At 50.0% G+C, this 23,173-nt stretch overlaps 1 protein-coding gene across 4 annotated transcripts; it reads right to left on the bottom strand.

Annotated features, from left to right (window-relative positions):
- Positions 1-14,468: 14,468 nt before the first annotated feature.
- TMEM250 (transmembrane protein 250) lies at positions 14,469-18,922 on the bottom strand. Of its 4 annotated transcripts, none has more exons than XM_085556275.1 (3): positions 18,853-18,922; positions 17,638-17,801; positions 14,469-15,836 (listed from the first exon to the last, which is right to left on the bottom strand). In XM_085556275.1, the coding sequence occupies exon 3, from the start codon at positions 14,908-14,910 to the stop codon at positions 14,491-14,493; it is 420 nt and encodes a 139-aa protein (XP_085412401.1). In that variant the 5' UTR covers positions 14,911-15,836; positions 17,638-17,801; positions 18,853-18,922; the 3' UTR covers positions 14,469-14,490. The 4 variants fall into 4 exon arrangements, with proteins under 4 accessions (XP_085412401.1, XP_085412402.1, XP_077644040.1 ...); XM_085556276.1 differs by having other exon boundaries at positions 14,469-15,640; XM_077787914.2 differs by having other exon boundaries at positions 14,469-15,031.
- Between the last annotated feature and the right edge of the window lie 4,251 nt (positions 18,923-23,173).

Raw genomic sequence — 23,173 nt, 5'->3', positions numbered from 1 at the left:
ACTGCAAAGCTTTAAGGATTTTGTTCCTTCTCCAAATTCTGGGCTCTAAGACCACTGAAGGTGGCTAAAATACACTTTGCAGCTTGATTTCCAGGTGTATTTCTGGATGTCTGGGTGAGGGAGCCAGCCTGGCTGGGGAGCAGCCCATGGCAAAGCATCAATCTCTGCACCAATCTCTGATTTATTTTGTGCAGGGACATGACTTTCCAGCCAACTTTGGAAAGCAAAAAGATCTTTCTAATCTTCCTGTCCCCAGAGGTGCTGGGGTGGGAATGCCCCTGGCTGGTTCCCAGCACTTCGTGGTGGTGGGGATCACCCTGAGCACCCACAGGGCTGGAAGGGGTGCTGGAAGACCTGAAAAACTCAGGAGTCTGCCAGGAGATCCCTTATCCTGCAGCAATCCTTCAGAGAATTTTGCAAAGGTGTCACATTAGGAAGAATTTTTGTAGTTTGCTTTGTAGGTAGCATAAGTTTTATCTCCCCAGCCCAAGGCGTGACCAATATTTGTGCTGGGCTGTGAACCACAAGGCTTTGTGGAAGGTGGAGAGAATCTCCAAAACCTTCTCTCTGATGTCCCACTTAGCCACCACTGCAGCACAATTTGTATTCCTGGAGGGAGGAGAGGACACCGGCTCTGTTACAGCCCAGCGAGGCTCACTGGGATTGGCATAACACCGAGAACGGTGGCAAACAACCCAAAATGTACCAGAACCCCTCGTTTCTGTGTTTACTTAGCCACGCCAGAGGGAGCTGCCTTCTCCTCGCCCTGTGAGCTTTGCCAGGTGATGAGTTCTGCTTGCTGTGCTCCCTCCTGCAGGAACAGAGACAGACAATCCCCAAAACCAAAGGACAGCCCCGTGGGTGAGGGGGCAGCCGGTTCCTCGGGGATTTGTGGCAGCCAGCAGGGCAGAGGCTCTGGCCATGGAGAGCAGCGGCTGCCCAGGCCACCCCCGTCAGCACAAAGCTCAAATCGGGGCTGAAGGCAGCTCTGACACCTGGAAAACAGAGATTGAGAGTTGATGGCAACGTGTGCTGGGACTTCTTCTGCTGCTGGCCCTGCCTCCTGTGTCGTGGTGGTTCCATCTCCTCCCGCTCCAGGATTTCTCTCTGCTCCCATCAGGGAGCATTTCACTGGGAAAGCTCTAACCCTGCTGCAGTAAATCTCTCCTGGGTCACAGGGGGTCTCATTCCAGCCCGGCAATGTTTTCATGTCAGCCCTCAGAGCTCCCCTGGGAGGCTTGGGGCTCAGAATTGGCATTTTGATGGTGTTGGAGCCCTCTGAACCCGGCCCTGAGCCTGCGAGGTCTCTGCCACGCAGCCCTCTGGTGACAAGAGCCATTGCCACTGCAGCTGGGACAGCCTCCAGTGTCACACACGGGAGGAGGGATGAGGTGCTAACACCACATTTTGGGACAAGCCCCTGAAATCTTTGCCCAGACAAAGCCACAGCCCCCGGGGGGATGATTCCTTACCCAAGAAAGACTTTTGTTTGTTGTCTTTGGTGGCTGTTCAGCTCTGTCATTTTTTCTCAGTGGGGTTTTCTCCTTTCCAGCCCTGAAAGGGGTGTGATGGCTCCAGCTCTCCCAGCCCTCCATCCACTCCAACTCCTGTGCTGGCAGCCAGGAGAGGGAAGCTCTGCTGGCAGGCTCTGCCACGTCAGCACAATGGGGTCACTCGTGGGGTGATGGGATGTGATCAGATGTTCATAGAATCCCAGAATGGCATGGAAGGGACCTTAAAGACCATCCCAATCCAAGGCAGTGACACCTTCCACCATCCCAGGCTGCTCCAAGCCCTTTCCAGCCTGGCACTGGACACTTCCAGGGATGGGGTGAAATTAAAGTTGTTATTTTTTATGAATAGTATAAATAAACCTCTGAGTTCTTCACATGAAGCTTCTACCCAAGGCTCGAGCACCGCCCTGTGCCACGCAGCTGACACGGTGTAGATGTGGATTATTGTGACTCCAGCCAGGCTTATTTGATTTACATTAAAATGATTAGGAATAAGTTAAAACAAACAGAAATGAGATGTCTCCAAGGCAGCTGCATTGTCCTGACCAAACTGGCAAAAGGCTGTGTGTAAAAAGGCTTTACTTGTTAGTAAATAGAGAAATCCTTCAGATCCTGCCGGGAGAATTGCTCAGAAACGCAAGGCACTGCTTGCTTCCAGCTGGGTCCCCGAGGTGTGACCAGGACAACAAGAGAAAACCATGTATCATTGGCCTGCTTTAGTAATTATTTATTACATAATGCTGTGGTGCCTGTGCAAACGGGAGAAGAGAGAGCCCAGCCCAGGGGGGGCATTTTCTGCCTGTGTTAATTGGTGGCGGGTACTCACAGCCTGGCCCAGCTGAGGCTGCTGGCCTGGGAGCCTCTGACCTCCCTGCACACAGCCTGCAGACTGTTTTCCCAGGAGCAGCATTAAAATAAATTTCCCTAAAAGTGTCTGCCTTCATCTTAAAGACTCGACGTGCTGGCGGATGGAACCTCGTCTGGTAATTGGCGTTGATGTTTAATTGCCTCCAAAGCTCAGAAATGGTATTTAAGTCGAGCTGGCGCAATTCACAGGACACCACCAGCCTTGCTCTGGCTGCCTGCTCTCCCCCTGAGCTCTGCCCATGATTTCTGCTCCCCACATGAACCATCTGACACTTGGCTGTGGGAGCAGACATCCCATTACTGCCGGATCCAAGAGCCCTGGGAGACTTTCTCTCCAAGGGACTCGCTCCTGCTGCAGCGAGTCGGGGTTTGCTTCAAAGAGTTTGGAAAATTGGGAAGGAGCTTCTCTTTTGGGTCTGGCAGAGGAGGTAAAGCTGCTCCCTGGGCACCCCTGTAATGTGGAGGGGCCCAGCCTGGGGAATTTGGGGATGTGGAGCAATACTTCATGATGTATCTCAGCCCAAACTCCCTGCAGACTCTCTCAGGCTTCTCACAGAGTGTGGTTCATTTCTCTGATCACGTTTTTGATCAGAGAAAGTGATCAACCATCACTTTTCCCTAGTCTTTCTTGGTTCGTATTTTAATTCATTTAAAGCTGACCACTCAGTTGACTGCTGAGACAATAAATGGTGCTCAGGTTCCCTGCAGATCCTCTCACAGCCCTCACTGTTCCTGATGTAGGTGCTCAGGAACACAAGCAGGATGCCTTTAAATCAAGATGCTCAGGAACACAAGCAGGATGCCTTTAAATCAAGATGCTCAGGTCACCCTTGCAGGGCAAGTAACTCTGACCAGGGGGAAAGGGGAGGAGGTGGCCACGAGTCTGCTCTGCTGATGATACCCTCGATGAGAGCGTGAAACTGCCAGAGACAGAGTCAGGCATTTGATTTTTCTGAGCTAAGCATGTAAATGAGACTGGCATAATCGGTCTGTGTTTCCCCTTCCTTTCTGTAGAGGAATATTTTGGGTTGAAGTGTCTGTGATGTGACTGATGCAGCAAGTCAGCGCTGTCAGAGCCTGATTCACGAGTCGGTGCTGCAGTGCTGGGGGTGGGAGCGGGTAACCTTGGCTCCTGCTCCTCCTCCTCCTCCTCCTCCTCCTGCTGCTGCTGCTGCTGCTCTGCCGGGAGCTGGGATCCGGTGTCCCCGGCAGGGAGCGGCTCTGGCCCCGCTGAAAGGGGCAGACACGCAGGGGCAGGGCTCTCCTTGCCCAGGGCAGCACAAGGACAGCAAACCCAGCACAGCTGGGCTCCTGTCCTGCCACTGCCACTGGACCAGGCGGGGCATGGAGCAGCGCAGATGTCTCCTGAAATATTGCTGCTGGCCACAAGAGAGTTTGGGTTTTTAGTGTGAGGGATCGAGTGACTCGGTGCTGAAGTGAAGCCAAATCTCTTCATATTTCCCAGAGAACTCGAGTGTGATCTTATCACAGGAGCTGCAGCAGGGCCTGTGCGTTGGCACAGCTCCTTTGCTATTGTTGAGAGAGTCTTGGTCTGAGAAAATTTAGAGTAGTAATGATCCCCCCTGAAGCGTATTGTTCCTCTTTATTCTGTGTTTGCCCTGGTAGCTGCACCTTTAAAGCAGAGAGGGCACCCCGAGAAAAGCCACTGCTTCAGCCCACCCAGGACAACACTCCAAGAGAGGGACAGAGCTTTGCCAGCCGAAGATCTACTGGAAAGAAGCCTTCAGCTGGTTAATTATCCAGGTTTCCCTCAACTATTTTAGAAGCTTTTGTTTCCCATAAGACAAATTTCTACGCTGCTCTTCACGAGGAGCTGGGCAGGGATGTGATGTCCTGCCCAGCCCCCAGGCCCATCCATCCCTGTGGGGTGTCCCCCACCTGTTCCGAGGTGCTCCTACTCCTGCTGGGGCTGGACTGGGCTCCTGGCACCAGGCAGGAGGAGCTGGAGCACCAGTGACTGCAACAAAAGCATGGGAAAAAACCTGCTGTGATTTACCCGCACGGGCTTCAATAAACATTAGATCTGATGGCATTCATCGTTTTTTCATAGCATGCTCGATTACTGCTTCAGTTATTGCTCAAATGACATCATTCCTGGCAAAGGAATTGATTGATTTTTTAATGAATATTCATATGGCATTTCAGCCAGGAGTAGGCATTAATATTCTAAGAAAGAAGAATGAAACGTACATCCTAATTTAATGAATGATTGTAAATATGTATCTGATGGATAATGTGACGATGAGCATTTAAAAAGGCATCCATAGTCACCTCGGGGGCTTTTTTTGGGAACAAAGGGGCAGCCAGGGCGCAGGCAAGGCAAAGGGCCGAGGGATGGACTGGGCCACCTGGTCAGATGTCCCCACAGATCTCCTGTCACTGGCGCTGGGATCCTGCAGTGCTCTGAGATCAATCATATCTTGATCACACTCGCTGATCCCAGGCAATGCTGGGGCTGTGAGGTGGAGAACAGCGATGAGAGCGAGACGTGACGCTGGACAAAGAGACAGAGGGACAGCAGAGAGCCCCCATTCCCCCTGCCCCTCTGTGCCAGCCCAGAGATGCCGGGGGCTGGCAGGAGGCAGGTAAAGCATCGCCTCAATCCCCCCGTGGGGCTCTGTCATGTTCCATTCCCTTCAGCAGATCACGGCTGCCAGGCCGTGGTCCCCGAACGCACATAGATTTGTCAGACATTCTTAAGATGTCTCCCCGTTCTGAGCACTGATCCTTTGTGAAGGCAACAGTTGTAGCGCTCAAACAGCGACAGCAGCCTCGGCTCTCCCCCTCGTGCCATCCCGGCTTTGTAAAACGCTAAAAGCCCGATTTTGGAGTGCCAGCGCTTCCAGCCTCTTTAGCAGGCGTTTATTAAACGCGCTTCGGTCCCGGGGGCAGCGCGCACCTGAAGCATCCTCTGGGCGCAGGGATAAATCAGAGCATCGCCGAGGTGACAGCACCGAGGGCTATTTATACCCAGCAGCGATCTATTGTGCAAGGGGAGGACGGGCAACTCTGCTGACAAAGCACAAATCCCAGCCTGAGATGCAAAGAGCGATCCCCGAAATTCCCGGCCAGCCAGCGGAGCCGCAGCGGGGACCGGCGCTGAGACCACAGAATGGGGACATGGTAGGAACAGAGTGGCTTTTTCTCCCCCTTCCCAACCCGCTGTTCCTCCTGGATCTGGCAGGGAAGGGGGAAAACCTTCGCAGGGCATCTGCGGGTGCAGGCGGGGCCGCGCTGTGCCCGGTGGTGCCCCGGGAGCAGCCCCGGCTCCGTTCGCTCATCCCCGCGCGTGGGACCGAGTTTGCCGATAAAAATACAGCCGGAGTTATGCTTGGTATGGAACAAGCAGGCAGTAGCTGCCGAAGACTTCACAACATCCCGCTCCTGGCTCGCCTCCAAAGCACCAAAACAAAACAAAAATTCAGTTGGCATCTCTGCGGATTGAAGCAAGTTTTTCTTTTTGCAGCAATTGCTGAACAAACGTTTCGACGCTTGTGCCGCCGCCCCCGTCCCTGCTTTCTCCCCCGAATCATGCGCTGGAAGGATGGAAAAGATGTTCAAGGTCATGGCCATGCTGTGAACAGAATGACAGAATCCCAGGAGCACTGAGGCTGGGAAAGCCCTCCCAGACCACCGAGGCCAACCTGAGACTGATCCTCACCTTGTCACCCAGCCCAGAGCACTGAGTGCCACCTCCAGCCCCTCCCTGGGCACCTCCAGTCCTTCCCTGGGCACCTCCAGCCCCTCCCTGGGCACCTCCAGTCCTTCCCTGGGCACCTCCAGTCCCTCCCTGGGCACCTCCAGTCCTTCCCTGGGCACCTCCAGTTCTTCCTGGGCACCTCCAGCCCTTCCTTGGACACCTCCAGCCCTTCCCTGGTCACCTGCAGGGGTGCACACACCATCACCCCCCTGGGCAGCCTCTTCCAACCCTTTCTGTGAAGAAATTCTTCCTGAACAAAGCTGCTCACTGCCCATCTCTGTCCTCAGTGGCCTCACTGCACCCTGTCCCCCGTGTGGGGCTCAAGCCGTGGGTGCTGGGGGCCTTGGCCCAGCAGGGCCTTCAGGGCTGGGGTGTTTCTCCAAACCACTCTCCTATCATGCTGGGGGTTTTTGGACCCCCAGGGAGGTGCAGCTTTTACACCTGGGCTGAATTCAACCGTTCAAATTCACCTTCCTCCCTTGCACCAGGCAGGAAGGAGCACAACCCAGGAATTACAGCAGAGTCAGCCTGGGGAAAATCCCCCAGCAGCGACCTGAAATGAGGGAATTCAGGGTCTGGCCTCATATTTCTTGTGTGACACAGGACACAAACAATGTACATCTTCTGTAGGTTTGAGTGTTGCAACTTGACCTTCCAGGCTTTGCTTTCAGCTGGTTTATTTATTTCCCCAAGAAGAAGCAGGTTTGTTTGAGAGGAAACAAGGTGAAACCCTGACCTTGCTGGAAGCACTGAGAGTTTGCCACTGATTGCAGCAGAATTAGGCATTTACACAGAGTTACAACCAGAGGTTCAGGTCTTGGTTCTTGCTTCTTTGGTGCTTGATGCTTTAAAGGAAGAGACCAAAAATCCTCCAGCCCCTCCCTGCATGTCCACCATTCATTGCCCCTTCCTGCCAGCCCCCTCCTGCCCTCTCTGGAAGCAGCCACATTCCTTGAAGCATGAAATTTTCCTGTCCTTATTGTAGCACATCGTTATCATGTCGTTACTGATCAGAAGAATTATCCTGCATTTTCTCTGCATCCAGCCCTTTCCGAGGGCATTCACAACGTGTGAGCAGGGGCACAACTCGAGCAATCAATCTCTGTGGAAGCCACCCCTCTGCTCTTGCAGAGAGCAGTCGGGGCACTCCCCTGGCTCTGGGCAGCCAGAAATGCATCAATTTGGATGATTTTTGACCCCCCCAAACGCTGCAATAGCGACTTTGCAGCCCAGACTCCCCGTGTACCCAGAGGAGCTCTTTGTACAGTGTCTTAATCAGTACATAAAATGCTTCCAGTGAAATGCTGCCTTCTTCTGTCTATTTGTCACAACTGATGCTCTGGTGAACAGTAAATAGGAAATTTGTTGGCAAAATCAGCACTAGCAGCCCGGTTTGCAAGGCAAGGCTGGAGCACAGAACTCTGCTCGTGCTGGACCCTCAGTCCTTGAGGCTCAGCGAGTCCTGAAGGCACAGAAATCTCTCAACAACCCAGCAAAACCCAGACAGCGCGTGGTTATGTAATTCCCAGCACTTCTGCTGTTATTAAAAGGGCTGATTAAAGCAATGTATGCGCAAGAATTCCCCATCAGTTTTGCTGGGAAAGCTCCACATTGAAAATTCCAGCCTGCGCTGCTCCCCGCCTCCCTCCCCTCATCCCCATCCCCGTTGCACAACGCTGGTTTCATGTTTGCCACCAGACAGTTTGCAGTCAGCCTCACATGGAAAAGAAGGAAGTAACAGTGCCTACATTGCACAGAACTGCAAGCAAACGCCTTTCCAAGAAACTATTAAGCAGTGCTCATTTGAAGTTTAAACGAGAAAAAAAAAGAGAAAAAAAAAAAAAAGAAGACAAACTTGGAAGGATTTTTCTTGGCTCGGAGCTTTTTATGAAATTCAGATTGGAACTGAAACGTGGCCAGGCAACACCAGTGGGGCAGCAGAGGCAGAGTGCAGGCAGGGATGCTGTGACAGAGCTGAGCCTTCCCCAGTGCCAGTCCCTTCCCTGCACCTTGTCCCTTCCAGGGGGGCTGCAGGGACCCACAGCCCCTGGGGCACAGCCTGGCACCCCACACTCTCCCTTCTGCTGCTCCTGCTGGCTCCACAGCCCAGCTGCCCCTGCCCCATCACTCCATCACTGCCCGGGGGTGGTTTTGGGTCAGAGCCAGCGGGGCTGCGTGGGTCCCTGTGCCCAGGGATGCTGGAGGGGCTGTGTGGGTCCCTGTGCCCAGGGCTGAGTGGGTCCCTGTGCCCAGGGCTGTGTGGGTCCCTGTGCCCAGGGCTGAGTGGGTCCCTGTGCCCAGGGATGCTGGCAGGGCTGTGTGGGTCCCTGTGCCCAGGGCTGCGTGGGTCCCTGTGCCCAGGGATGTTGCCAGGGCTGAGTGGGTCCCTGTGCCCAGGGATGTTGCCAGGGCTGCGTGGGTCCCTGTGCCCGGGGATGCTGCCAGGGCTGTGTGGGTCCCTGTGCCCAGGGCTGCGTGGGTCCCTGTGCCCGGGGATGCTGGCAGGGCACCCGGCGGGACACGGCGCTGGGAAAAAGCCCCTTTGTGTCACACACAGCAGCAATTGTTCCCCGGGAGCTTTGCATGGCCGAGGCCGCTGTCCCCTGGCAGCTTCACACACCCTTGATGTCAGAACAAACCAACAGGCAGCAGCATTAAAGTAACCACGTTGGGCTTTTCAAATATACATCGCTGGGATTTATTTTTTTGAACCGTGGTTCATTTTTCGAGGCAGGCAGATAAGACTCCTCTGGAAGACAAAAAAAAAAAAAAAATCTCTTTGCCCATCTAAATTCTCCCCATTACTGAGCAAATGGTTTGCAACAACAAATTTATTCTGCAGCGTCTCCTGTGCTCTTTTTTGTTTGAAAAAGGCACAAACAGATTGTGATTTTCTCTAACAGATTCACCATCTGGGAAATTTTTCATGCAACTCCTTTCCTCACTGGGAGCAAGTTACTCAGAGGGGAATTCCCAGCAGAGAGCAGACTCTGAAGGGATGGGTCGTTCATTTAATTAGCATGCATAATCTGGATGTCCTTACTCAGGCAAAACTCTCACCAGGGCCAATGGGAGATTTATTTCTTTCTTTCAAGAACCAGCTAAGGACTTTGGTATTTGTCTCTTGGTGTTACATACAGTGTTTTCCTTGCAGGGAAGGCTGGCTTTTGGCTGCATTTGAAGCTCTGATTTTCTAGTCTTGTGCATCCAAGGTCAGATGTGACCCTTGCAGCCTGTCACAAGGCTGAGCCCTGGCAGGAGCAGCTCCCTTTCACACACTTCCCCAGCCCAGGCAACGTCCCACGTTTTGGGGCTGAGGTCAGCGGGGGAAGAGGCTCTGCAGAGCCCCACAGGCATCAGCAGGGAGAAGTGTCCAGTTCCTACAGCCCTTGTGCAAAGGATGGGGTGGGGTTTTTTTCCTCTCAGCAGATGAATTTATCACTTGGGAAGATGCAGGAAGAGCAGGGATGCTCCTTTCATCTGTTACCTTAAAGCTGCTCCTGTGGAACACCAGCCCTGACTGCAGCCCCCCGAGAGCAGAGAGCTCAGAGCAGACCCCAGTGCCCGGCTCTGCTGCCACCTCAGCACAGCTCTGAGAGCTGCACAAGGAGATCTCACACTGAACAATTTTCACTGGCTCATTACTGGACAAAACTTCTCTTTGAACTGACATTTTCTGGGCACGACGAGTGCTTTGAAGCAGGGAGACAAAATTAGTGCAGAGAGTTGGCAGGTGAAGAAATGACAGGGTGGATTTTTTTTTTCTTTCCCCCAGCAGCAGGGCTGTCCAGGAGCTATGGAAACCTTGTTTGGCTAAATAAAAACTCAGAAAGATAACAAGGCTTCATATTTTCCAGCAATGCGTTTGCTGGAACAGCGTTCTATCTGTGTGTGCTGGAGGCTCCAGAACAGCCAAAGCTGTTCCTGAAGGGAAATGTGCTGTGCTGTTCTCCACAACTGGGAGTAAAGACTGTCTCCTACCTCCCCAGGAGGGAGGGAAAACAAGCCAGTGATGTAGGAGAACCCTGGGAAGAACTGCAGTGAGCCTTCAGGCAGGTGAGGGGCTGGTTTCTTCTCCAGTCTGTTCCCAGTGACTTTTTGAGACTTGCAGCTATAATCTGGGATAAAACTTGGCCCCTCTACCCTGCACTGCCGTGTTTTGGAGAATCACAAAGTGATTCATTTTGGAAAAGACCTCCAAGATCAAGTCCAACCTTCAGCCTAAGCTGTGCTCCCCCCCTGCCATCCCACCACCAGGGCATCCCCACATCACACCCATGCCACCACGAGAAGAGGAAATTCTTCCTTTTGCTTTCCAGCCCATCCACCAACATGTTAACAACCCAAGTTTAATGTAGGTGGCATGTTTCATACCGAATCTTACAGGCACCCAAAACACCAGCTGGTGCCATGTTCTGAAGAGTTAACGAGGTGAAACTCCAACACTTCAGTCTCCTTCCAACATTCCCAGGCTGAACAACAGGCCCAGGGTGGCTTCGCCACCGCACGGCTCCTCGGGGATCCCCCTGGCACCCAAACACTTCCAAAGCTCTGGAGCCAGCTAAACTCATTCTCCAAAGGGTTTGGAACAGCTCAGCAATGGACACACTCTCCCAAATCAGTATTTCTAATATTTTTCCTAATTAGTCTTAAGGGTGTTTTTAACCCACGATGTAGAATAGCAATGTTTAAAGAGCAGACATGGAAAGAAAGGAACAATCCAAACAAACCATCTGCTCTCGCTGTTCAAGATGGGATCTGCATGAAGGAATGATGAAATGGCAATTGCAGTAATTTTAGAGTTAAAGCCATTTATATCTTTAATAGACTTAATATATTTTGGAGCCTGATCCATTCCTCCCAGCACTGAATTTGGACAGAGTGAAATATCCAAAAGAACATGAAATTCCTCAGTGAGGCACAGTTTGCAAGAAGCTGCTCAACATGAAATATTTCTGGCAAATATCATTACAAACCACCCTTGAAAAGAAAAAAGTTCAACTTGCCCTGTTTCCTTACTTGTATTCTACAATGTTTTGTGTGCCCCTTTATTAATAATGCCAGGTTTTCAATGAAATTAAGGGCGGGGAAAAGCTCAACTTATTCTTTGCATAAACTTAATACAACATTTAGTCTGCCTCTTTCTCCCTCCTTCAGTTGTGGCTTGGCTCCATTTCAGCTTCTAAGAAAGTTTTGGAATCTCAATTCTGCAAGAAAGAAATACTTTGGCAAAATAATCCTGAAAGCTTTTTTTAAAAAAGATTAAAACAAATGAATTTACATTCTGAACCATTCCCAAGATCTTACTTACTCTGCAACCTCCTGGGGATGTTGTGAGGTTTAATTAGCTCCAGTTGGAAAAGGCTTTGAAGAGGAAAAGTGCCAAATATTGCTCCACTCAGGTAGAGCTAAATTGTCTAAATTATTACATCATAAAACAAATAATTTGACAATTAATTCCTCTTCCTTGCCAGTGTGACTTCACAGGGATTTCACTTCCCCAACGTGCTGGTAGGATCACACCACCAAGGTGCCCAAGTGCTGGTAATGACCAAAAATCAGAGATTTTTGAACATCACGGCACCTCAATCACTTAATGTTGGGATAGTCTAACTCTTTGCACAGGAGACCTGACCCTCAGGGCGTTCTCAGCGCAGGTACTTGGCCACCTTTGGAGAAGATGCTGGGAGAGTCACTGAGCTAAATCAGCTCAGCCCCAGGGCCTCTCTGGAGGAACATCTGGGCATTTGGCACAGGTTATTTTTTGTGATTTAACGAGGACACGTCCTTCTTCCTGAGAACACAGGGCCAGTGGAAATCTGAGCGGCCTTTATTGAAGGAAGGTGCAAAAGTGAGGCACAATCTCCTGCTCACCAAGGACGTGACAACGACCCGAGGCTCCCAAGATGAGATTTTAATGCTCTGTGAACACGAGGTTTTGCTCAGCATCACTCACTTACCCACATCTGCCCTTGGCAAGGGTCTCTCAGCCCCCAGGAGTGACCTTGTGAGGCTCCAGCTCCAGGGCAGATCCCCCATCCCAGCAGCTGCTCAGCAGGGACAGCTCAAAAAAGGTTCACTCGGGCTGTCATATTTATGGCATAAAGCAGTTGGCTCGCAGTCAAATTACAAGTGATGAAAAAGGTTGTGAGACTCCTCGTACCCACAAGCTCCTTTGTTCCTTGACCAAATTAGCGCTGGGAGAACCACCTGCTATTCATGTGTTAATCGCATGATGGCTGCTGGCTTCACGGGCTCACACACATCAAAGCCGGCCGTGTCACCCTGTTCCTGTGGGGGTTTTCAAAGAACACCCTGAAACCAGAGGAGTTCAGCACCTGCCGACAGCCCAGGCCTTTATCTCCTCAAACCAGCCCAGGTTTGGCCAAGCAGTTGAGTGTGTCCATCGCAGAGGACCAGGCAGGCAGGGGACCACAACTCACCACAAATCACCCTTTTAGCCAAGGAGCGCTGAAGTTCAGTGTGAAACCAGGTCCCAGCACCCAAGGAGGATGCCAGCTGCTCTCCCAGCCCACTCCAGGGCTGTTTGCCAGGGGCTGTGACAGGTTTTCTGCAGGAATTCTGCAGCACAGCCTCTCTGAGAGCCTCCCCAGCCTGCAGAGCTCCGGGCTGGCAGCTGCACCGGGCTGGGCATCACTGGGAGCTCTGTGCACACACAGCGAGCTGGAGCTCACACCCACAGGCCACTCAGCTTCTGGGGTCCACAGAACAATCCCAGAAAAGGCTCTGGGGAGCTCTCTGCTGGGAGGAAAGTTCCAGACACCAGTTTGTGACAGATGCTGATGCTACATCTTTGCTGCAGAAAGAGTCTTTGCCTCTCTTGGGGCTAATCTAAAGTTCACACCACCGTGGCCATTATTTATTCAGTTCTGCTGTTCAGCTGTATTATCTGTAACACTGCATAATGAGAGAATTTTGGGGAGTGCTTCAGCTTTGGGCTCCACACAGAAGTTTCTCTATTTTGTATCCACAAGCCTCCAAATCAAAGTATGTCAGCAGAAGACTGCACCACTCACAAGCTGAAATGGGAAGGATCTTTCCCTGTGTGCAACTGGGAACTCATAGCTCTGACCAAGGAGATGATAAAAAACCAGTTACATAATTTCACTCTTGCTTATTACCCTATGATTGACCCCAAAGATTTCGTGGAGGGAGGGGAAAAGGTTCTGCATAATTTTTACCAACTTTTTTTCAAACAGTTCCTTAAAGAATGCAGGGGAAAAGGCAATATTCCATCATAAGGCAAAACAAACAAACAAAAGCAGAATAAAAATAAACTTTAGGCCAGCTTCTGGGCTCCATAAATAGTTACTTAACTGACTGCACAGTGACATCTTAGATCAAGACCAATGGAACTGAGCTTAAAATTCAACTGTTTTTTTGAGCTGTTGGCAACACTCTGCAGTGACCCTCCCTCTCCTGCTGCAGAGGTAGAACAATTTGTGTCATTTCAGGGAGCAGTTATTGCCAGCTCAGACTGCACTCTGCTTCCAATCTCTCCTAGGTAAGTCTCACCTCGTTGTGCTCCGTGAGACAGAAGAATCTCTGGAATTAATCAATTCAGGGAAAAGCAGAACCAAACGCCAGCATCTCAACACTGAGGATCACTGCAATGGGTCCCCCTTAATCACTGCAAAATGAGAACAGATTTGCCATGACTGGGAATTTCAGGAGCACATGATAGCAAGCCCTGCTCCCATCCCTCCCGTGGATTTGTGCTGGTAGGGAAAGACTCAATTACTCAGCACTAAATGTCTGAAAAGGACAAAGCCACTCAAAGCTACATAATCACCTTAAAGTGGATGAAACAGGAGAGCGGGGCAAATGTATGTCTTGCATAAATCCAAAAATAAAAGGGGAAAAAAATCCCAAAGCCCTACAGTCTGCTGATTTTTGGGCCCACATTCTTACTAGGAATATGAAAAACCTACAAGAAAGATAGTTATTACATGTCTGAGACATTAAGGAACATTTTTAGGAAAATGGTGAAGATGAGTTAAGAGTGTGGAGTGCAAAATTATTTGGCTTCTGTCCTCCAGATAAATCATTGCCTTTTTCATGGCCACATGAATACAGGAACAGCAGCAAAATCAGCTCTTAATTAAAAGAAACTTACACTAACTTGCACTGTGCAAAGAATAAAACACCCAGTCAAGTATTGCACTTTGATAATCAAAATGGCACCTCCACCTTCAAACAGATACAAATTCCAGAGACAAGCACGTTAATTTATGCACAAAAATTACCACTGAGAAATAAATTAATTTATATTAAAAAAAAAAAAAAAGAAGAGGATATTGAGGATATTGACACATTTCAGGGCTAGAAGAAAAATCACCTCCTGATCCCACATGCGCTTGGTTTTATTTACATATCCACAAAGACCATGAAACACCAGCCCAGCCCCCCCACCAGCAGCATGGTCACATGAATCCCGTAGATGAGCAGTTCATTCATGAGGCTGAAGTCCACCCGCCTCCGCCCCAGCAAGAGCAGGATGATGGAGAGTTTGTACTGGAAGCGCAGGAAGATGCGGATGCCGAGGTACTGAAGGCAAAACAAGATCGAGAGAGCCACCCAGAGGATGGAGGTGAAGAGGCTGCAGCTGAAGTAGAGCAGGAAGCGGATGAAGCCGTACATCCATCGCGATTTGAGATAGATGTCGAAGTTGTTGTACTTGGTGCGCACCAGGTGCGTGGTGCGCACGGGGCCGCAGGCCGAGTGCAGGCAGGTGGTGTGCGGGCCGTGGAACGAGCGCACCCGCCGGGGAATGGGGATCACCGGCATCGGGCCCGGCCCCGCGCAGCCCGCCCCAGGCCGCCGGCCGCCGGGCACATATCAGATGGCAGCGCCACGCAGCCGGCCGGGCACGGCTATCCCCGCGCTGGGCGGCCGCCGACGGACGCACCTGCGGGGAGCACAGTGAGCAGGTTGGTTTGGTGCTGGGAAATAACACCAACAAGAGAAATTTCCTCTAAATATCACAGACAATAGAAAGCTTAATTTCTTCTGAAGCTGCTGAATACAGACCCTCCCCAGCTCACTGGGCACATATCAGATGGCAGCGCCACGCAGCCGGCCGGGCACAGCTATCCCCGCGCTGGGCGGCTGCCGACGGACACACCTGCGGGGAGCACAGTGAGCAGGTTGGTTTGGTGCTGGGAAATAACACCAACAAGAGAAATTTCCTCTAAAGGACAATAGAAAGCTTCACTTCTCCTGAAGCTGCTGAATACAGGCCCGCCCCAGCTCACTGGGCACATATCAGATGGCAGTACCACGCAGCCAGCCGGGCACGGCTAACCCTGTGCTGGAGACACCTGTGGGGAGGCACATGAGCAGGTTGGTTTGGTGCTGGGAAATAATACCAAGAGAAATTTCCTCTAAATATCACAGGCAATAGAAAGCTTCACTGCTCCTGAAGCTGCTGAATACAGGCTCGCCCCAGCCCACCGGCCACTGGGCACACATCAGAGGGCAGCACCACACAGCGCTGGGCAGCCGCCGAGGGACACACCTGCGGGGAGCACAGTGAGCAGGTTGGTTTGGTGCTGGGAAATAACACCAACAAGAGAAATTTCCTCTAAATGACAATAGAAAGCTTCACTTCTCCTGAAGCTGCTGAATACAGGCCCACCCCAGCTCACTGGGCACACATCAGATGGCAGTACCACGCAGCTGGCCTGGCACGGCTAACCCTGTGCTGGAGACACCTGTGGGGAGGTACAGTGGGTTTGGTGCTGGGAAACAACACTGACACAAGAAACTTTCTCTAAATATCACAGACAATAGAAAACTTCACTTCTCCTGAAGCTGCTGAATACAGCAACTTATCCCAGCTGATTTCAATATCAGCGCTCCCTTACAACTGCCTCCCAAACATCAACTTCTTTCCTTAAAACATCTTTGTTTTGCCTCTTTGTTTCTTATTCCCCACATAAATACACTTAATTTCCATGCCAGGTTCCAAATAAATTCCCCAGCCAGCAACAGCCTGTTATAAACTTTATCCAGTGTAAATGCAGCAAAGAGGTTTGGTCTGAAATTATCCTGGCTAATTCATAAATCTTTCCTAATCTAACAGCCACCCTCAAGAGCCCACCCACCTGAGCGATAATATTCATGTGAGAGCAGGAATATTAATGTATGTGTTTGTATGGGGTCACATTTCCTTTAAAAGACAAAAAAAAAAGTTCTCTGAGTACTTTCGCAAGTGGATTCCAGATTTGTGCTCATTTCCAAACTTGGCAAAGCTTCACCAAATAAACAAACTGAAAATAATGGAAGGTCTTGGAAGAACAATGAGGCAATCATGTTTTTCACACTCCACAGGATGCACCTCCCCTGGCTCAGCCAGCCTTGTGCTCTCACTGTCACTGCAAGGCAAGGCCAGGCAGCCTTTCAAAGGCACCCACCAGTTTATTTCTCCCCTTGGGGACCTGCAGAGATAAGTGACATTATCTTGATCTTCTGCAGTGTTTAGGATTTATAATCTTAACATCCTTCCACACACCCATTGTTGTCCTGTGAGTGATGAGCAGGAGCCTCTGAGCTGCTCTCTGCTTCACCCCAGGCTTCTGATGTGCCAAATTCCGGGAATTATGAAATGACAATGCACTCATCAGATAAAGCTGGAAAACAACGGGGACTTCCCCAGACCCCTCACACACCCAAGTGTTCAGATCCAGGCAGATCCTTCCTTTGTTGAACCAAAAATCTGACTGCTCTGAAAATTAAAATTAATTCAAGAGTTACTTCAAGAATTCTTTAGTTTCATTACTAACAGAACTAACCACAGAGCAAATGATAAAGCTAAAGGATTTTTGATATCAAAATCCTGCTCTGATTCAATGTGTATCAGTAGGGAAGTCTCTGCCTGCTTCCTGCCTCAAATTCCATGGAAATGGAAATTCCAGTTCTGATTTCTCTTGCTCAGCTCCATGTTCCAAATCCTTTTTGCCCTTACAGAAATTTGAGGCAGAGTTGGCTCTACATGGATCAGGGACTACCAAAAAGGAGTAAGGGCTAAATGATGATTTAAGGAATTTAGGAAACCAAGGGTTCTCCTCAAGCATCACAGACACCCTCATAATTTCATAATTTTAGGTGCCTCTTGCCCTGTTTCCTGTCTGGAGCCAGGAAATGCCAGCTAGAAATGTGGCTTTTGCAAGGCACAGGAATTGCTCAGACACTGAACCTAAACCCAACCCAGCTCTGGAGCATGTGACCCCACACACCTCCCACATGAACTGCGCAGAGTTTGCTCCCAGAGATATTTTTGGAGGACTAAAGCAAGACAGGTCAAAAAATCCCATGCTGGGGAGTCAGAGCATTCCATTCCTGGCAAGGCAGCCTCTCCCTGCAACTTCCTTCACCAAGTTTGCCAGCAAACCCTTGAACAGTTGCTGCGCCCACCATGGGAACAAACAGCCTTTGGTGGGTTCATGCTCTTTGGATGAACTCAACTATCAACACTGGAGCATTGGGAGGACAAAATAAACTCTGAATTATTACATTTTAGGGGTGCTGCCATCCAACTCAGCAGGTCGCCGGCGTTCTGGGATGCCACTGAATTCTTGGAACAAAAGAGTGAAGTTTTCCCGTGCCACCTTCTAGGAAGAGTGACAGAAACTGCTGAGGTGCTTCATAAACTCACAACTCTCTGTACAGGAGCTGATCTAAAAGAAAAAAACAACACAATAATGTCCAATTTGCTCATTTTGTGCATTAAAATGCTCACAATTGAGGCCTCTCCTCAAGCATGAATTTTTAAGCCCATGACGACTCTAAAAAGAAGCCAGCACTCAGCAATGTATGGATTCCATGCTGGGAACAACCAGGGAGCTGCTACTCAATGCCAGGACAGAAAATCCCAACCAACTTCTGGTCACCTTCTCCTGCCACAGATTTTACATGAAACACGAAGCAGGGAGCACAGACTTTCCAAAGTGAATGTGGAATAGCAAATCCTCCATAGGCCCTGGATGTGCCCAAATCCAGGCTGGACAGGGCTTGGAGCAGCCTGGGCCAGTGGAAGGTGTCCCTGCCCATGGAGGGGGTGGGATGGGGCGAGTTTTTAAATCCCTTCCACCCCAAAACTTGATTCTGTTATTATCCTCCAATCTGTATTTTGCAGGTTTGGACAAAACCCACTCTGTAATTTTGGAGGCCAACTGGGTCTTTTGGGGGCATCACCCCAGAGCTGCGAGGATTCCAGCTGGAGGCACCGCCAGCACCAGGGCGTTCAAACGCCAATAAATTCCAATAAATTCCAATAAATTCCCGTTCCGCGTTCTCACTGCCTCTCCGTTAAAGCGGGGAGCGAGGAGCGGAAACCTCCGCGCCCACCCGGACCTGCCGGGGCTGCCGGGACTCCCCGGCGGGCCCCGAGCGCTCCGGGAGGAGCCGCACGACGTTCGGGACGATGCCAAAGAAAGGCTAAAGCCGGGGGGAGCACCGGGAGGGGCGGGAACACCGGCTCCTCCCACACCGCCCCGACCCCGGCAGGGAGCTCGGCCTGGCCTCCCCCGGCGGCCCCGCACGGCCGCGGCTCGCCCCGGGAACGGGGATCTCCAGGCCCGGCGGCAGTGCCCGAGCGCCGCCGCACCGCCGCGCCCCGGGGCGGAGCTCCCGCCGCCGCAGGGTGAGGCCCGAGCCCCGTGGCCGCCGGGCCGAGCCCCGCACTCCCCGCGGCGCCCACGGCCGCGCCGGGCCGCGCCCCGCACTCACCGTGGTGCCCATGGCGGCGCCGGGCCCGGGCGGAGCGAGGCCCGGGCCGCCGGGCGCCCGCTCTGCGCATGTGCGGGGGCGGCCCCGGTTGCTCCGGTTCCGGCGGCGGCGGCGGGCGGGGAGCGGCGGCGCGCGGGAATGGCGTCATCGCGCCGCGCCGGAAGTGGGGGGACGCGTTACCCTGGCAACGGGGGAGCGGCGGGGCCTGGTCACAGCGGGGTTACACCGGGGTTATACAGAGGTTACAGCGGGGTTATACTGGGGTTACACAGAAGTTACAGCAGGGGTCACACCAGGGTTACAGCGGGGTTACACAGGGGTTACACAGAGGTTACACCGGGGGTCACACCGGGATTACCCAGACGTTACACTGCCATTACACCAGGGTTATGCCGAGGTTACAGCAGGGTTACACAGGGGTTACACAGAGGTTCCACCAGAGGTCACACCGGGGTTACACCGGGGTTACACAGAGGTCACACCGGGGTTATGCCAAGGTTACAGCAGGGTTACACAGGGTTTCCACTGGAGGTCACACTGGGGTTACACAGAGGTCACACTGGGGGTTACAGCGGGGTTACCCAGAGTTTACAGTCTTTATTATTATTAATTTTTTAAAATTTTAAAAGCCGAGTGATTGGCGTTTTTCACACTGGTTAAGGGAATTCTGGGGAGTTCTCCTGGGAAATTGGCATCTCCATGTCCTCCACGCCCCTCCTGTGTGTGAAAAATGCCAATCACTTGTTTTTAGAATTTTTAAAAATTTAATACTAATAAAATGGTTATAAAAATAGTAATACAATTAGAGTAATAAAAATCTAGAGTTAGGACAATTACAAGATAATAAAAAGCAAATAATTACAGACATCAGGATGTTCTTGGGCACTGAGCTGCCAAAAGCATGCCTTGTGAACAAAAGAATAACCCTTAAAAGCAACAGCCTGTTGCATATTCACAGATATCATACATGGTGCATAAATGATAATAAATTAATAATTAAAAATAATAATAAAAATAATTAATTCTTGCAAATTAAGAACTTTTCTGGTTTTTGTCAACTTCTTCCCCTTAATACTCCATAAAGATGGAGAGAAGGTGGAAGAATGTTTTCCTTTTCTGCTGTGACTCTTCATCTGCCCTGTTGCTGTTATCTCTGTGTGACGAGTTTCTTGCTTATCTCATCTCTTTCTTGAGCTAGTTGAAAAGTAGCTTACATAGCACAGTTTCTATTTTAACATTGTGTTATAACTTAAAAATATATTTAACACACTACTTAAGATAATTAATACAGCAAAACTTTCTAACATTACACATCTAATATTCATTGTAATATTTACAAAAAGCCAATCCTAAAATAGGTATTTTTCACACTGTGGGAGGGAGGAGGGGATGTGCAGAGCTGATGAATTTCCCCAGTAGCTTGGAACTGGGAACAGCTGTTTGGTGACTTGGATCAGCAGGAGAACCACCCACATTCCATTTATTTCCCTCTGCCTTTCTTTGGGACTGGAGCCATAACCCAGAGATGGGAATTTCAGCTCAAATAATAAAATGATGGAGGTACTTTGCATTTCCAGTCTTGCCTCGGGGAATCACGAGGGTGCTGCTGAATGGCAGAGTGGCAGTGGGGGCTCCTGGCGTCCTCCTGGGTGGGAAAGGTCTTTCCTACCCTCCAGAAAACCCCAGGGAGTTCCAGTGAGTGACCCCACAACCCAAAACCAGGTGTGCACCACTGCCAAGGCTGGTCCTTCTCATTTTTTAGGTCAAGGTGACCTTCAGCTCAAGATCTCATGGAAGGCATCCCTGCCCCTGGCAAGGGATGGAATGAGATGAGGTTTGAAGTCCCTTCCAACCCAAACCATTCCCTGATTCTGTGACAAAATTCAGCAGAGCCCCGTTCAGTTTTCTGCCTGGCACGTTCTGACCTCTCTGCTGCTGAAATGCTCCATAAAGAAGGAGGTGCCCCGGGGTCAGGCAGCGATGGAAGCTTTGACATTCAGAGAGCTCAGATCCCAAAGGAAGGCTCCAAGCAGAGCCCGCAGGGAACCCGCCCACAGCCCTCAGGGCTGTATTTCTTCCCCGTGCTAATTTTACTAAAGACACAACTCATATTCCTGTTGATTGAACAGTTTTGTGCTGACAGCATCGAAGATTTGTGATGAAACTCATCATCGGCCCCGAGAGCGGGCCATCAGTCCCCGTCAGCGCGGCCGGCGAGGCCTCGGATGTTTTATGGCCCGCTCTGAAGACAAACATACACATTTATATGTCACTTGTTGCAATATAAATGCTAACTTGTACTTCTTTCAAAACTTTTAATGAATTGTGCACATTTCGCAAGATTTATAGCGAGAAGCGGACGGCTCAAAATATTGCTTTAAACATATTCGTCACTTTGGCAACAGAACAAAAAAAATCTGGAAGATACTGCCTTTAGAAATAAATCATAAATATATGTGTCTTAAAAGGGTTTATTTTGGTCATTAATAGTTGATGCTCCCTCCCCCACCCCGTGCAGGATTTAAAGTTAAATTATGCAAAATCAAAAACAAACCTTATAATACTTAATCAAACATGCATAAAACTGTCAGGGCCAAATAAATTCTCTCAATTAACTTGCTTCAGATTGTGATTGCATTTACTAATTTAATCAACACTAGAATAATTTGGAGACTGGGTAATGATGAATTGCTGTGGTGCTGCACGTGAAGGGCCGCTAAGGTGGTGTGCTGATGCAGGAATGCAAGAAATGCATTTGAGGCTGAGGGCAAAATACTGCAGCTGAGTGGTCACAATCATTTTATAATGGAAACATCTTTTTCTTCCCATTTGGAGGGGAATTTTTGCCAGCAGACACCCGTCTCGTGTGGATGAATGGCTCCAATGTTAGCCCATGGAGTCAATATCTCATTTCAGCCCGAGATGAGCAGAGGAATCAAACCTGCAGAGCTGCCCCCTCCCCATTTTTGAGTCATTTTGTGAGTTTGATCTTTCCCTGGGGCAACGACCCCCAGCCCTGCTCAGGTCGTTTAGGCTGGAGCTGGAGGAACAGCACTGTAATATCGAGATGTCCTTTAGCTCAGTCCTTTTGCACTTTGAATGGATCTGCACTTACAATAAAATAGGCCTGACCCCTGCCCAGGAAAGCTTTCAATACTATTACTCGTGGAGAGCTAAACATTACACTTCTGCAGGCGTAAGCAAGGTTTTATGGAGAGGTTCTCATTTACAGGTTCATGTGAAGGAGGCTTTAAGGTGTATTCAACCCTATAAAATACCTGAACCACAGAAAAAATCACATCCATATTTGGTCCTTAACCTTTCCACACCCGTTTTACAAAAAATAACAATGTCCACTTAGCTGCTGGGGGAATGAACTCATTGCAAGACTCTCCTCTTCTCTCCTTCTCTCTATCTCTGAAAAATAGGCTTTCCACAGCCTAACTGACCATTTTGGCCACTTTTTATTTGAAATAGAGATTGTGCTTTATAAATGTCTGGCACTCAGCACCATTTGGTCCCTGGCAGAAATCAGTAAATAAAAATCCATATACTCAAGAAAATATCCAGGAAAATAGTTAACAAGTTTCCTTGGGTGATCCAGAAACAGTTACTTCCCCAGCAATTCCATAGCCACGTAGACATCCATAATTCTTCAGGGTTTAAAGATAGTAAAGTGTTAACAGGATGTTTTTCAAGCATTCACTGCTGCCTTCCAGTCATATCCAAAAGCACCACTCAAAACCAGCAGTATCTTAAACTTCCTTGGGTTTTGCTGAGCAAGAATTAAAACAAATAAGGGAATTAACTATTTCCTTTTTCATAAAGGAGATTTAGGGTTGAGTCTGGCCCTTAAATTTTAAATTTAATTGATCCTCCCTGCAAATCTAAAGTGCAAAATCTTGTGAAATAATTTTTCCTTATTACCTTTTTCCAGATCTCATCTCATGGCTGGAAATGCCAGCTCTAATCAGTTTGAGGAGATTCACATGTGGTAAATAATAATGCAGCCTGTTAGACTAACCAAATAAAAAGGCATTTTTAGCAGAAAGTGGAACTAATTCCCAGTTCTCAGCCCTGCAAGCCCCGGGTGCAGCCCTGGAGCAGCGCTCTGAGCTCCTGGCTCTCCCAGCTCCCCAGGGCTGCAGAGTTTTGGGGTGTTATTTGGGGTTTGGTGTGAGAACCCCAGACTTATTCTGGGGTCCCATTTGGTGGAGAAATTCCTCCTCCAACCCATGCTTCCAAAGAAAAACTGTGCAGGCTCTTGCTGTTTGGTCTCAAGGCAGTTTATTGTGAGTTATCTAAAAGATTTTCTTCTCGG

This window comes from Lonchura striata, chromosome 17 (genome assembly GCF_050655825.1).
Source record: "Lonchura striata isolate lonStrDom1 chromosome 17, ASM5065582v1, whole genome shotgun sequence".
Classification (NCBI taxonomy): domain Eukaryota; kingdom Metazoa; phylum Chordata; class Aves; order Passeriformes; family Estrildidae; genus Lonchura; species Lonchura striata.
The sequence above is the reverse complement of the archived record's forward strand: the minus strand, read 5'-3'. Positions and strand labels throughout refer to the sequence as shown.

Excerpts from the sequence above, each read along its gene's own strand:
- TMEM250 (XM_085556275.1), bottom strand. The coding sequence starts at position 14,910 with ATGCCGGTGATCCCCATTCCCCGGCGGGTGCGCTCGTTCCACGGCCCG.